Here is a 12,113-nt window from a genome sequence, read left to right as displayed (position 1 = left end):
CATTTGGAGCTCTCACAAAACAAAACGGTGGCATGCTGCACTCAAAATTTACACAACCGAACTGATGCGGATGCCGGAATTCGCACAGGATGTCAGGAATCGTGGGGGGGGGGGGGAACCATACACGAATTCAATTTATGAACCTTCTGAATAACTGATTGCACCGAAATGCGAGTACCAATTGGACTATTATAAGAACTCGATCCACGCGGAGGGCAAAGTCGCGCCCACTATTTCTCAGCGCAGAAAGTGCGCAAGGCGTCGCGAAGAGGCGAAACCTATGAGACAGAGCAGAACGGGCAGATAGTGGAAAGGGCTACTCACCAGCGTGAAGTGGCGATCGACGGACGCCATGGAGCCCCGGCGGTGCTCGACGGAATGCTCACGAGAAAAGGTTTTTTTTTTCCAGAAACCGAGAAGGAGATTTCTCGGGCTTCGAAAGAGCTGGCCAAACGGGCCAGCCTGGCCCATGGTAATCGTGCCTGGCAGTGCGGCCGGCCCTGCCTCACCTCAAACCTCGGCCCATTCTGTACCGGCGTTTTTGAGCTCGCCCTTAAATGCACTACAACACACCTACAACTTTGAATCCCCTCAAAAAAGAAAAAAAGTACAACTTTGAATCCATTTCTCAATAACAACAACAACAACAAAAAAGTCTAAAAAAATACATATTGTACTGCCCAAACTATTTCATGTGTCAAAGCTTTTTTTTACTGTGAATGTGTCAAAGCTTATTTGGGAGAAGATTTCTTAATTTACAAAGCATTTGTTAGGCCGGTCGACACATTAGCCCGCATGCCCGGCCCATGGTGGGCCTGGCCCGACACGTATATAATCGGGTCGTGCCGGCATATGGTCTGTGTCGGCCATGATGTTGGGCACGCGTGCCGGGACGACACGACCCGTTTAGATTTTTTATGCAGCCCAATAGGTTGAATATAGGCCCTAAACAACCCAATAGTTGAATCCTATATGGACCAGCTAAATATACCATTAGGCCGGCCCATTTACTAAGGGGGTCGTGCCTGGGCTGGCGGTACAACATGCGGGCCAACACGGTACGTCCCACCATGGGTCGTATCGTGCCTCACACGTTTTAGCCCAGGCCAGGCTGGGCAGTGCTGTGGTGGCCATCTGGCCAGGTCTAGTCATAGTCAAGGTTTAAAGTGGATCTTTTTGCTCTTTGGGAGGAAAAATGGAGCTTTTTTCTCAAATGATGCAGAGGTGAAGGAGATCAAATATCAAGTTTATTCACGAGCTTGGAGAATTATATTTTGAGGCTCACGACTTGTAAGTCTCTCAGATACCGCTGTCTTCCTTTACTGAAAGTAATTTTGTGGTTTTTGATGAAACTCCATGGGAACTATGTCAAAGATGCCAATATACCCCAAATGTTTCACCTACATGTTGTCGACTGTTTGGCTTGTCCCAGAGAGTGAAGTCAGAGTTGTATCGTTGCGAGGTGACACGGCGGCAACGATGTCGTGCGATGGGCAGGTCGGACTATATTGGTGCAAGGCATGTTACTTTCTCCTATGAGATTGATCATCGAAGTCGAACCTGCCTAGTCCTTGATGCGTTTGGCTGGCTATTTGGCATGGGCTGACGGAGTTCTCAAGTGTCATTCTTTCGGAAGGCTCATGATGGGGCGTTTGCAATGAAGTCGAAGTCGCTTGCTTAAGGAGAGATAATGGTGATGACATTACATGCAATTTCGACGGTGTCCTCTCATCAACGGTGTGTGTGAGTCTGGTGGGTAGCAATGTTGGCTGGGATGCATTTTCTATGGACGTGTTGTAACAGTTTTTGGCCAAATTTATGCAAATTAACAGGATCATTCTCTTTTAACTTTTTTTTAATGAATCGAGTCCCAAAAGGACCTTGTTTAAAAAAAAGACAAGCAGGCCGAACGTCACTATACATGTCTCCAAAACCGTGGTCACGATTGGCTGTACATGCATGATCCTTCAGGTAGGAACGGTGGAGCGCAGCTTGCACTACTGACGTACGTAACAAGCAGCATCCAGAAGGGCAACGTGTCCGACGTTGTTCCCAATCCTCTACGCCATGACGTACGTCAATCAATGTTAGACTGTATTTACATGTGTATATTGTAACGTTGTATACCACCTCATTATATATATATGTGATAGGCCATCCCTAGAGGGTTGTGCCGGTTCCCCCCAAAACCTATTGTCTTACATGGTATCACGCTAGGTTACGTCCGCTTCCGCCTAAAAACCCTAAACCGCCGCCGCCGCCGCCGCCGCCACCGCCGCCGCCGCGGCGCCGTCGCCGTCGCCCGACTGCTATGACGTCCGCCGCTGCGTCCGGCTCCACCGCCACCGGTTTTCTGCCGGCCTCCCTCGCGGCACTTCTCTCGAGGCCGCTGGATGCCGCCTCCCTTCAGGCGCCGATCGGGACACGGAGCGTCGGCTCCCTCTTCGCGCTCCCGCCGGCTGCTACTTCGCCCGGGCAGGCGCTTGTGGCCCACACCGCCGCCGCCCCGTCAACCGCGGCTGTCGCGCCCTCGGCCACTGCGCCGCTGGTGGCGGAGGACGTCGCGCTGGCAGGCTTCGCGGCGTCAACCGCGGCCATCGCGCCCTCTGTCACCGCGCCGGCTGCCCCTCTGACTGTCTCCACGGTGGTCTCACCTCAGCCAGTCTCCTCGATGGGATCGCAGCCGCCGCCGCCGTTTCACTTCGGCCATCTCATCACCATCAAGTTGTCGTCGGACAATTACATCTTCTGGCGCGCGCAGGTTCTTCCGCTTCTTGGGAGTCACTATCTGCTTGGCTATGTCGACGGCTCTCTCCCTTGCCCTCCTGCACTGGTTGACAGCGTGCACGGTCCGGTCTATAATCCGGCTCACCGTGTCTGGACAGGGCAGGATCAGGCGAACCTCTCCTCCATCCAGGGGTCGCTCTCTCCGGCCGTTGCTGGGCTTGTTGTCTTCGCCAAGACGTCCCACGAGGCATGGACTATTCTTGAGCGCTCGTTTGCGGCACAGTCGCAGGCTCGTGTATCTGGGCTCCGTCGCAAACTTGGGGAGTGTCAGAAGCTTGACTCCACCGCCACTGAGTTCTACAACAAAGTCAAGAGTCTCGCCGACACGCTGGCCTCCATTGGACAGCCCCTCACCGACTCCGAGTTCAACTCGTTTATTGTCAATGGTCTTGATGAGGAGTATGACGCCCTAGTCGAGATCATCAATGAGAGAGGCAACTCCACGCCCATGCCAGCACACGAGGTCTTTTCACGCCTCCTGCTTACTGAGCAACGAGTCGAGACGCGCCGATCCAGGGGCAACGGCGCCCTCTCGGCAAACGCCGCCACCAAGGGTGGTCGCTCCTCTGCTTCATCCAGGGCTCCTTCGGGGCAGTCACCACCACCCGCCTCGGCCCCTCCTCCTACTGCGACGCTACCAGGGGCTGGCGGTCCACGTGTGTGCCAGCTTTGTGGTCGCGATTGGCACTGGGCCTCGAAGTGTCACAAGCGCTTCCAGCGGGGTTTTCTTGGTCTCGGCAATGACGGGAAGGATACACGCAACTTTGCTCGTCAGGTCGCCATGGCTGATCGTCCGCCGCCGTAGAAGCCACAGGGACACACTCAGTCCTACTCCATTGATCCCCACTGGTACATGGACTCTGGGGCGACAGAGCACCTGACCAGTGAGATGGGGAAGCTTCACACTCGTGAACCCTACCATGGCTCCGACAAGATCCACACCGCCAATGGAGCAGGTATGCACATCTCTCATATTGGTCAAGCATCACTTCTCACTAGACATGCCAATAGGAGTCTTCAACTTCGCAATGTTCTTCGAGTTCCATCTGTGACACTTAATCTTCTTTCAGTTCCTAAACTCACTCGTGATAATAATGTGCTTTGTGAATTTCATCCTTTTGATCTTTTTATTAAGGATCGGGGCACGAGGGACATTCTTCTTAGTGGGCGGCTCTGCCAAGGTCTCTATCGTCTGGAGCATCCTGGCGTCGCTCGCGTCTTCAGTGGAGTTCGGGTATCTCCGTCACAGTGGCATGCTCGTCTTGGTCACCCGGCCACACCTATTGTCCGGCATGTTTTGCGTCGTCATGAGCTTCCTAGTGTGTCTAGTAATAAAGATGTAGCAGTGTGTGATGCTTGTCAGCAGGGGAAGAGTCATCAACTTCCTTTTTCGGAGTCTAGTCGTGAGGTGAAACATCCTTTAGAACTTGTGTTTTCAGATGTATGGGGTCCTGCTCAGACTTCTGTTAGTGGTCATAATTACTATATCAGTTTTGTTGATGCTTACAGCCGCTTTACCTGGCTTTATCTTATCAAACGTAAATCTGATGTGTTTGACATTTTTGTTCAGTTCCAAAAACATGTTGAACGCCTTCTCAAGCACAAAATTGTTCATGTTCAGTCGGACTGGGGTGGCGAGTATCGCAACCTCAACTCCTTCTTTCAGTCGCTTGGGATCACTCATCGTTTAGCATGTCCACATACACATCAGCAGAATGCTTCAGTAGAACGTAAGCATCGTCACATTGTTGAAGTTGGTTTGACTCTTTTGGCCCATGCATCTGTTCCGTTTCGTTTTTGGAGTGATGCTTTCACCACTGCATGTTTTCTCATCAATCGTACTCCCACTCGTGTTTTGAATATGAAGACTCCCATTGAAGTTCTCCTTAATGAACAACCGGACTACACCTTTCTCAAGGTGTTTGGGTGTGCTTGCTGGCCCCATCTCCGTCCATATAACAAGCGTAAGCTCGAGTTTCGTTCCAAGAAGTGTGTTTTTCTTGGTTATAGCTCTCTTCATAAAGGATACAAATGTCTTCATGTGCCCACTAATCGTGTCTACATCTCTCGGGATGTTGTGTTTGATGAGCATGTTTTACCTTTGCCAAACTCCCTGTGTCCACTACCGAGCCACCTGTCATGCATTCATCCTCTGTTGCTTCTGACCAATTTGATGATGTTGCATATTCTCCTCTATTGTTGCCTAACCATGGTGCAGGCACTGGTCGTGGGGCTCGTTTGGAGATTCTGGAAGTGCCATCTTCCTCTTCGTCACCATCGCCTTCATCCTCGGCACCTTCTGTTGTGCATGAGGAGCACATGGCGCCCCTGCATGGCCTCGGTTTCCGTGCTCATGCACGGCCGATCGACGTCCTGGCCCGGTCGCCTCTGGCTTCTGGGCTGCCTTCGCCATCGTCGCGCCCTGCAACCCCGCCGACTGGGCCGGCCTCCTCGGTCCCCGTCTCGCCCAGGGCGTCGGGGCAGTCATCACCAGGCCTGGCCTCGCCCGCCCCTGCCTCGCCCAGGGTGTCTGGCCCTTCTCATCAGGGCCGGCCTCGCCTGCTCTCGCCTCGCCAAGGCCGTCTGGGCCGGTGTCACCGGAGCTGGCCTCGCCCACTCTCGGTTCGCCCATGGCCTCTGAGCCCCTGTCGTCGGGCCAGTCTTCGCCATGCAGCCCGGAGTCGTCTGTCCCGAGCTCGCCTGAGGTGATTCCTGCATCTCCGGCGACCGTCACGTCTCCGTCACCTTCGCCTCCGCCGGCTCCTGCTGCTGCTCTACGTCCACATACGCACAGTCGGAGTGGCATTTTTCAGCCTAAGCAACGTCACGATGGCACAGTTGCTTGGTTAGCAGCGTGCATGTCTGCTGCTCTCGCAGATCCATCCTCTGAGCCACGCACGTATCAAGCTGCTATGCGCATTCCTCATTGGAGAGAGGCCATGGAGCAGGAGTATCAAGCGCTTCTTCGCAATCAGACATGGACTCTTGTTCCTCCACAATCACGGGTAAATGTCATTGATTCCAAATGGGTTTTCAAAGTGAAGAGGCATTCTGATGGGTCCATTGAGCACTATAAGGCTCGTCTGGTTGCTCGTGGTTTTCGACAGCGTTTTGGACTTGACTATGAAGACACCTTCAGTCCAGTGGTCAAGCCTACTACCATCAGACTTCTTCTCTCTCTGGCTGTTACTCGAGGTTGGTTTCTTCGTCAGCTTGATGTTCAAAATGCTTTTCTTCATGGTGTCTTGGCGGAGGAGGTTTACATGCGCCAGCCTCCGGGTTTCTCTGATCCGGATCGCCCTGATCATCTCTGTCGTCTGTCCAAGGCAATTTATGGTCTGAAGCAGGCTCCTCGTGCTTGGCATGCTCGTCTTGCAATGGCTCTTCGTGCTCATGGTTTTGCATCATCAACTGCTGACTCCTCATTGTTTCTTCTTCAAAGGCCTGAGGTTACTATGTACTTGTTGGTCTATGTAGATGATATCATTTTGGTCAGCTCCTCTCAGTCGGCTGCTACTGCGCTTGTTCGCTCACTTGGTGCTGATTTTGCGGTCAAGGACCTTGGAAAGCTTCATTACTTTCTTGGTGTGGAGGTTACTTCTCGTGCTGCTGGCCTTGTTATGACGCAGAAGAAGTACTCTCTGGATTTGTTGCAGCGAGCTGGGATGCTTAAGTGCAAACCGACGACTACACCCATGTCTACCACTGATAAGCTCAATGCTGTTGATGGTGTGCTTCTTTCTTCTTCTGATGCGACAGAGTACAGGAGTATTGTTGGTGGGCTCCAGTACTTGACGATCACGCGACCAGACATTTCCTATGCTGTTAACCGAGTCTGCCAGTATCTGCAGTCACCCCGTGACACTCATTGGTCTGCTGTTAAGCGGATTTTGCGCTATATTCGTTTCACGGTGGCTCATGGTTTGCATATTCGGCCGTCTGACTCTGGTTGTCTTTCAGCATATTCTGATGCAGACTGGGCTGGCAATCCGGATGACAGGCGATCCACGGGGGGTTATGCTGTCTTCTTTGGCTCTAACATGATTGCCTGGAGTGCTCGGAAACAGGCTACTGTCTCGCGTAGCAGTACTGAGGCTGAGTATAAGGCTGTGGCCAATGCCACATCAGAGATCATCTGGGTACAGTCCTTGCTTCAGGAGTTAAGTATACCCCAATCACAGCCTCCTGTTCTTTGGTGTGATAACATCGGTGCTACATACCTTTCTGCAAATCCGGTATTCCATGCCCGAACGAAACACATTGAAGTTGACTATCACTTTGTGCGTGAACGTGTCTCTCAGAAGCAACTACAGATCAAGTTTATTTCTTCCAAGGATCAACTTGCTGACATCTTCACCAAGCCATTGCCTTTGCCACAGTTTGAGACTTGCAGGCGCAATCTTACCCTTCTAGATTCATTAGAAAGTGGCTAAGATTGAGGGAGGGTGTTAGACTGTATTTACATGTGTATATTGTAACGTTGTATACCACCTCATTATATATATATATGTGATAGGCCACCCCTAGAGGGTTGTGCCGGTTTCCCCCAAAGCCTATTGTCTTACAATCAACCCAATAATTTCTCTCACTGATTTACCAGCCGATCGCGATCAACAATTATCGGCGTGTAGCAGCAGCTCACTCGGCTTGAAATAATGCGGGATTGGGCTCGAAAACCTCTTAGAGAAAATTGAGCCCCAAAAAGGGGACGTGCAAGCGCACCCCGCGCAGCATGTCTCGGTTTTGTGGCCCCAAAACCGATTTAGCTGCTGATGCGTTGCTGTTGAGTTGAATGTACAGATTTGGACGTCTCAACAAACCAATCGATTGATAAAGGCTGGCACGAAACCTTGCTAGCCTGCCCACGATGGCTTGCTGAATGGTGAGGGCAAAGAGAAAGCGCCTTTCTGTATCCCTCAGAGGGGAAACTGTACAGTGAAGAAAGCAGGAAATGCGCCGCACGCTCGCTTCAGAAAATTACAGACTTTGAACAGACACTGTTCAAAGTTCAGACTATATATAAGCATTAAAGTAACGGTAGCCTTCAAAATTACTCCGTCTGTCCCAAAATATAAGGGAGTACGTACTCTGTAGTCTATATGCTTGACAACAGTGTATTATCTATGAGTAAGAACAGTAACAGTAGCCTTCTCTACGAGCTTATAGCTACAAAAACTCAAAAGTCAAAACAACATTGCAATTAACGAGAGCAAACACTTCGTAGCAACTAATCAACACACCTTGCTTAACAAACAGACAAGGTACTCTACGGCGCCCGAAGAAGAATCGCTAAACACAGTTGGAGCAGCAGGGTGACCATGCACGTTGTCCTCCGGTGCACCGCCGGTGGCGAGGACGCCGACGCGGTCGACCCCGTGATCGGGTTGTCGTGCTGGTAGTACCACGGGAACCACGGCAGGACCGGGTTCGGCGGCGGAGGAGCCGGCCCGGCCTGGACGGCGCTGAACGGCGGCGCGAGGAACCCCGGCATGACCCCGGGCGGGGTCAGCTGGAAGCCCCCTGCCGGAGGTGGCGGGTAGCTGCCGCCGAAGCCGTCGCCGGCACCGCCACCTGTTCCCGTTCCAGTCCCTGCTGGTGGCGGTGGCGGGTAGCTGTTGATGACGCCTCCTGAGGTTGGTGGCGGGAGGCACGGGTATGGGCAGTCGGCCGGCGTGTCCGCCACCGCCATGGCGGCGAGCATGGTGATCACGGCGACGAAGAGGGTGATCACGAAGGATCTAGGCATGGTTGCGTACGTGTGTGTGTGGACTCTGGAGTCTGCGAGAGAAAGATCGAGAGGAAGAGAGAGCGCACTGAATATTTGATACTGGTTGGTGCGGCGCTCTGGTCACACCGAGATGGCCCTTTTGGGGTTTTGGTTTACAGGGACACCTGATAGTCTGATACTACTTTTTTTTTTGAGCGATGATAGTCTGATAGTACTACTAAACGAGCTGCTGGTGTGTCCGACGAACAGCAATCATTCACTTGCTACGGGGGATCTACCGTAAGCGCGAGGGAGAAAATGTGACCAATGATGCGGCGCAGTGGTTGAACCCAGATGGCGTGCGAGATAGGTATGACCCCACAGCGTGCGGGAGAGGATGCACGTTTTAGCGCCAAGAGAGTTTACATACAAACATTGAGTAGCAAAATGCACACAATCACCACATTTGTGCTATGATTAGCTAAAACCTATCACTTTACGAACTGCATCGAATTTTTGACAGTGACAAAAAAACACTGAGCTACTTTCTAAGCACGTTTTGACGTGGCTGATCCCTCTCGGGCCGACATCGGCGACGACACGTCGTTGACTGCTTTGTCAGAAGCGGCTGGGTCGGAATGAACCCGAGCGTGCTCTCTCACTCGCACTCTCCCCTCCCACCTCGATCTCCCTCATTTCTCTCGCAGGGCATGGCGACGACGGGATCTATCGAAGGCGGCATCAGATCCATCGGCGATGGCGGGGTGGGGACAGATCATGAAGCACAGATGGGGGCGGATGGCGGTGTTGCAGGGTGGACACGGGGCGAGGAGGAAGATTGCTGCGGCAACAACCTATTCCATTCATCGCTGCCACTGCCAGCATCAATGGATGTCGCCTGCAGTGTGGTGGAGGAGCCACCCACTCCAATGTGCCCCCCCCCCCACGTGAACTGCATTCCCCTCTATAGCTCTCCCCTCTCTTTATATCCATTTCATTGCTGCAATTTAGGGTTTCAGATTTGGAATGTAGGTTCAGAATATATTAACAATTGGTCATGTTATCATAAATACTACTTGTTAGCTGATTGATACTAGTTTTTGCATGTTTCTATATTAACTGGATGTTGTTGTTCTATTTGACTAAATGTACTAAAGTACTGAATTTACTGAATGTTATTGTCCTGTTTGACTGAATTTAGGGTTTTGAAAATAGGTGTTTAGTCTGTCCGAAATTTTTTAGTTTCTGAATGATGCTTTGGAATGAGTACTCATTTAGAAATGTTGATGCAACATTGATCTCCAATTGGTAACTGGACATTTTTATACTTTTCATTTGTAGTATGGATCATGCTGACATTTGGAATGCGAGTTTCCAATTCTATGGTAGGGATAACCTTGACGGGACAATGTGTAGCTCTAAAATTAAATACACCGCTCCGTAAGCTATTATGGATTTGGAGGGCTTTGGAAGTACAAATTACATTTATTATGTGAAGTAAGAGGGAACTAACAAATCAGGTTCACAGTTGCTTGACAATAATGCAATGATTGAGGAAATGCTCAAACTGTTTGAGCACAGTAAATGTGCTTAAAGGAGATGCCCCAACACGACATGATGTAAACAGAGCGTCACAAATATGTGAGGAGAATATCCCCATCAGTACCATAGGGGAGCCTGTTGTATATGTAGCTGACAACCAAGGGGTTTTGAACACATAGCAGGGCAATAATATCCAGAGTAAGGACAAGTTTCTTTTGGAGTCTAAATACGATGAGGATGAAAGTGAAGATGATGAAGAAGAAAGGGATTTCAGTGCTGATTTTATTTGGCTACCTGAGTTTGGATGCGATCCTAGACCATTGGGTGTTGATGAAGAAGAGATTGAATTACTTCATAGATTGGAGCAACTGAAGTTGCAGAGAGAGGATCCTTGGTACCAATATGAAGGCGACACAGATGTGGAAGAGGTTTATCAGTCGAGGATGAGGAAATGGACGATTCTAAGGCTGAGTCTTCTCCTCCGAAGAAGTAGAAACAAAAGAGTGTTGACCCTTCTAGCAGAGCTCGCCATGAAGAAGAAATTCTTCCCTTTCATGTCTGGGTGCCTTCCAATGATGAATTGAGCAATTTTTCTGAGGTTAATGATAATGATTATTATGGTGTTGTCAAAAGGAATATAGTTTTATGTGGCAAGAGGGAAAGAAGGCCTAGCAAGAAAGAAGACATGATTTGGTATGAAGAGAAAGCAGAAAACCCTCAGGAGCAGTTATGTGAGCACGTATGTTTTGAAAATGTGTACCAGTTCAAAAGAGCTCTAAGACAATGCCAAGTAGTTCAGTTGAGGAGCTACACTTATTGGAGGAATTGCAAAGACAAGGTAATTATTTATTGCAAAGTGGTTGAATGCCCCTTTATGATGACAACTTCACAAGTCAAGAATGAGAAGACATTTGTTATCAGAAAATTGAGAATGCCACATACATGTCCTGCAAATAGTGAGAACACAAAAGTTACAACAGATTAGGTCGCCAAGGAATTTGAGCATGCAATTAGAACAGATCCTAGGACAAAGGTTGACACAATTTTTAAAAATGCAAAGGAGAAGTATGAGGTGGAAATACCCAAGACCAAGGCCAGGAAAAAGGCTTTGGAAGTTGTTGGATGAGATGTTAAAGCACAGTACACCAGATCCAGAGACTATTTGCAGGCAGTTTTAGACATAAATCCTGGCAGCAGGTGTACTATGACAACAAGAAACATACCAGAACATCCAAGCACCAACCGTAGGTTCCATATGATGTTTATGTGCCTCAATGCATCTAGGGAAGGCTTTCTCGATGGTTGTATGTCATTCATAGGTATTTTCTAGTGCACCTTTGTCTATCCTTTTGTTTTGCATTTCACTTGTCGCAAATGATTGGTTATTTGATGTAGGTGTGGATGGATGTTTCATAAAGCCAAGTTGTGGCCAGCAAATCCTCGCAGTAACAGGTAGAGATGGAAATAACAATCTCTTTCCAATTGCATTTGGTGTGGTTGAAAAGGAAGATACCCCATCCCGGAGCCGGTTCTTGTATTAGTTGAAGCAATCCATTGGAGAGGATAATAAATTTGTCACTTATACTTTCATTTCTGTTAGGCAGAAGGTTAGTCCACAAGTTAGACTTTGTACTCATTTAGAAATGTTTACATATTTATTTATCTAAACTATCACATTACTTAGGATAATTACATATTTATTTCCTCAGGGCTTGCTAGATGCTATTGGGCAAAATTTCCCAAATTCTCCCATAGGTACTTGTTGGGAATCGTTGCATGGAAAACAAAAAAAAATTCTACGCACACGTAATGATCTATCCATGGAGATGCATAGCAATGAGGGGGAGAGTGTGTCTACGTACCCTCGTAGACCATAAGCGGAAGTGTTTCACAATGCGGTTGATGTACTCAAACTTATTCTCACATCAACCGATCAAGTACCGAACGCATGACACCTCCGCGTTCTGCACACATTCAGCTCGATGACGCCCCTCGCCTTCTTGATCCAGCAAGACATCGAGGTAGTAGATGAGTTCTGTCAGCATGACGACATGGTGACGGTGATGGTGAAGTGATC

General features: G+C 49.6%; 1 protein-coding gene across 1 annotated transcript; it reads right to left on the bottom strand.

Moving 5' to 3' along the window:
* Nucleotides 1-7,785: 7,785 nt before the first annotated feature.
* Nucleotides 7,786-8,753, bottom strand: LOC119301317 (wiskott-Aldrich syndrome protein family member 2-like). Its single transcript, XM_037578269.1, has one exon. The coding sequence runs from the start codon at nucleotides 8,531-8,533 to the stop codon at nucleotides 8,054-8,056; it is 480 nt and encodes a 159-aa protein (XP_037434166.1). The 5' UTR covers nucleotides 8,534-8,753; the 3' UTR covers nucleotides 7,786-8,053.
* Nucleotides 8,754-12,113: the final 3,360 nt, after the last annotated feature.

This window comes from Triticum dicoccoides, chromosome 5A (genome assembly GCF_002162155.2).
Source record: "Triticum dicoccoides isolate Atlit2015 ecotype Zavitan chromosome 5A, WEW_v2.0, whole genome shotgun sequence".
NCBI lineage: Eukaryota > Viridiplantae > Streptophyta > Magnoliopsida > Poales > Poaceae > Triticum > Triticum dicoccoides.
Note: the sequence above shows the minus strand (reverse complement) of the source record. Positions and strands in the feature narration are given on the sequence as shown.

Coding starts and splice junctions, on each gene's coding strand:
- LOC119301317 (XM_037578269.1), bottom strand. CDS start 8,533: ATGCCTAGATCCTTCGTGATCACCCTCTTCGTCGCCGTGATCACCATG.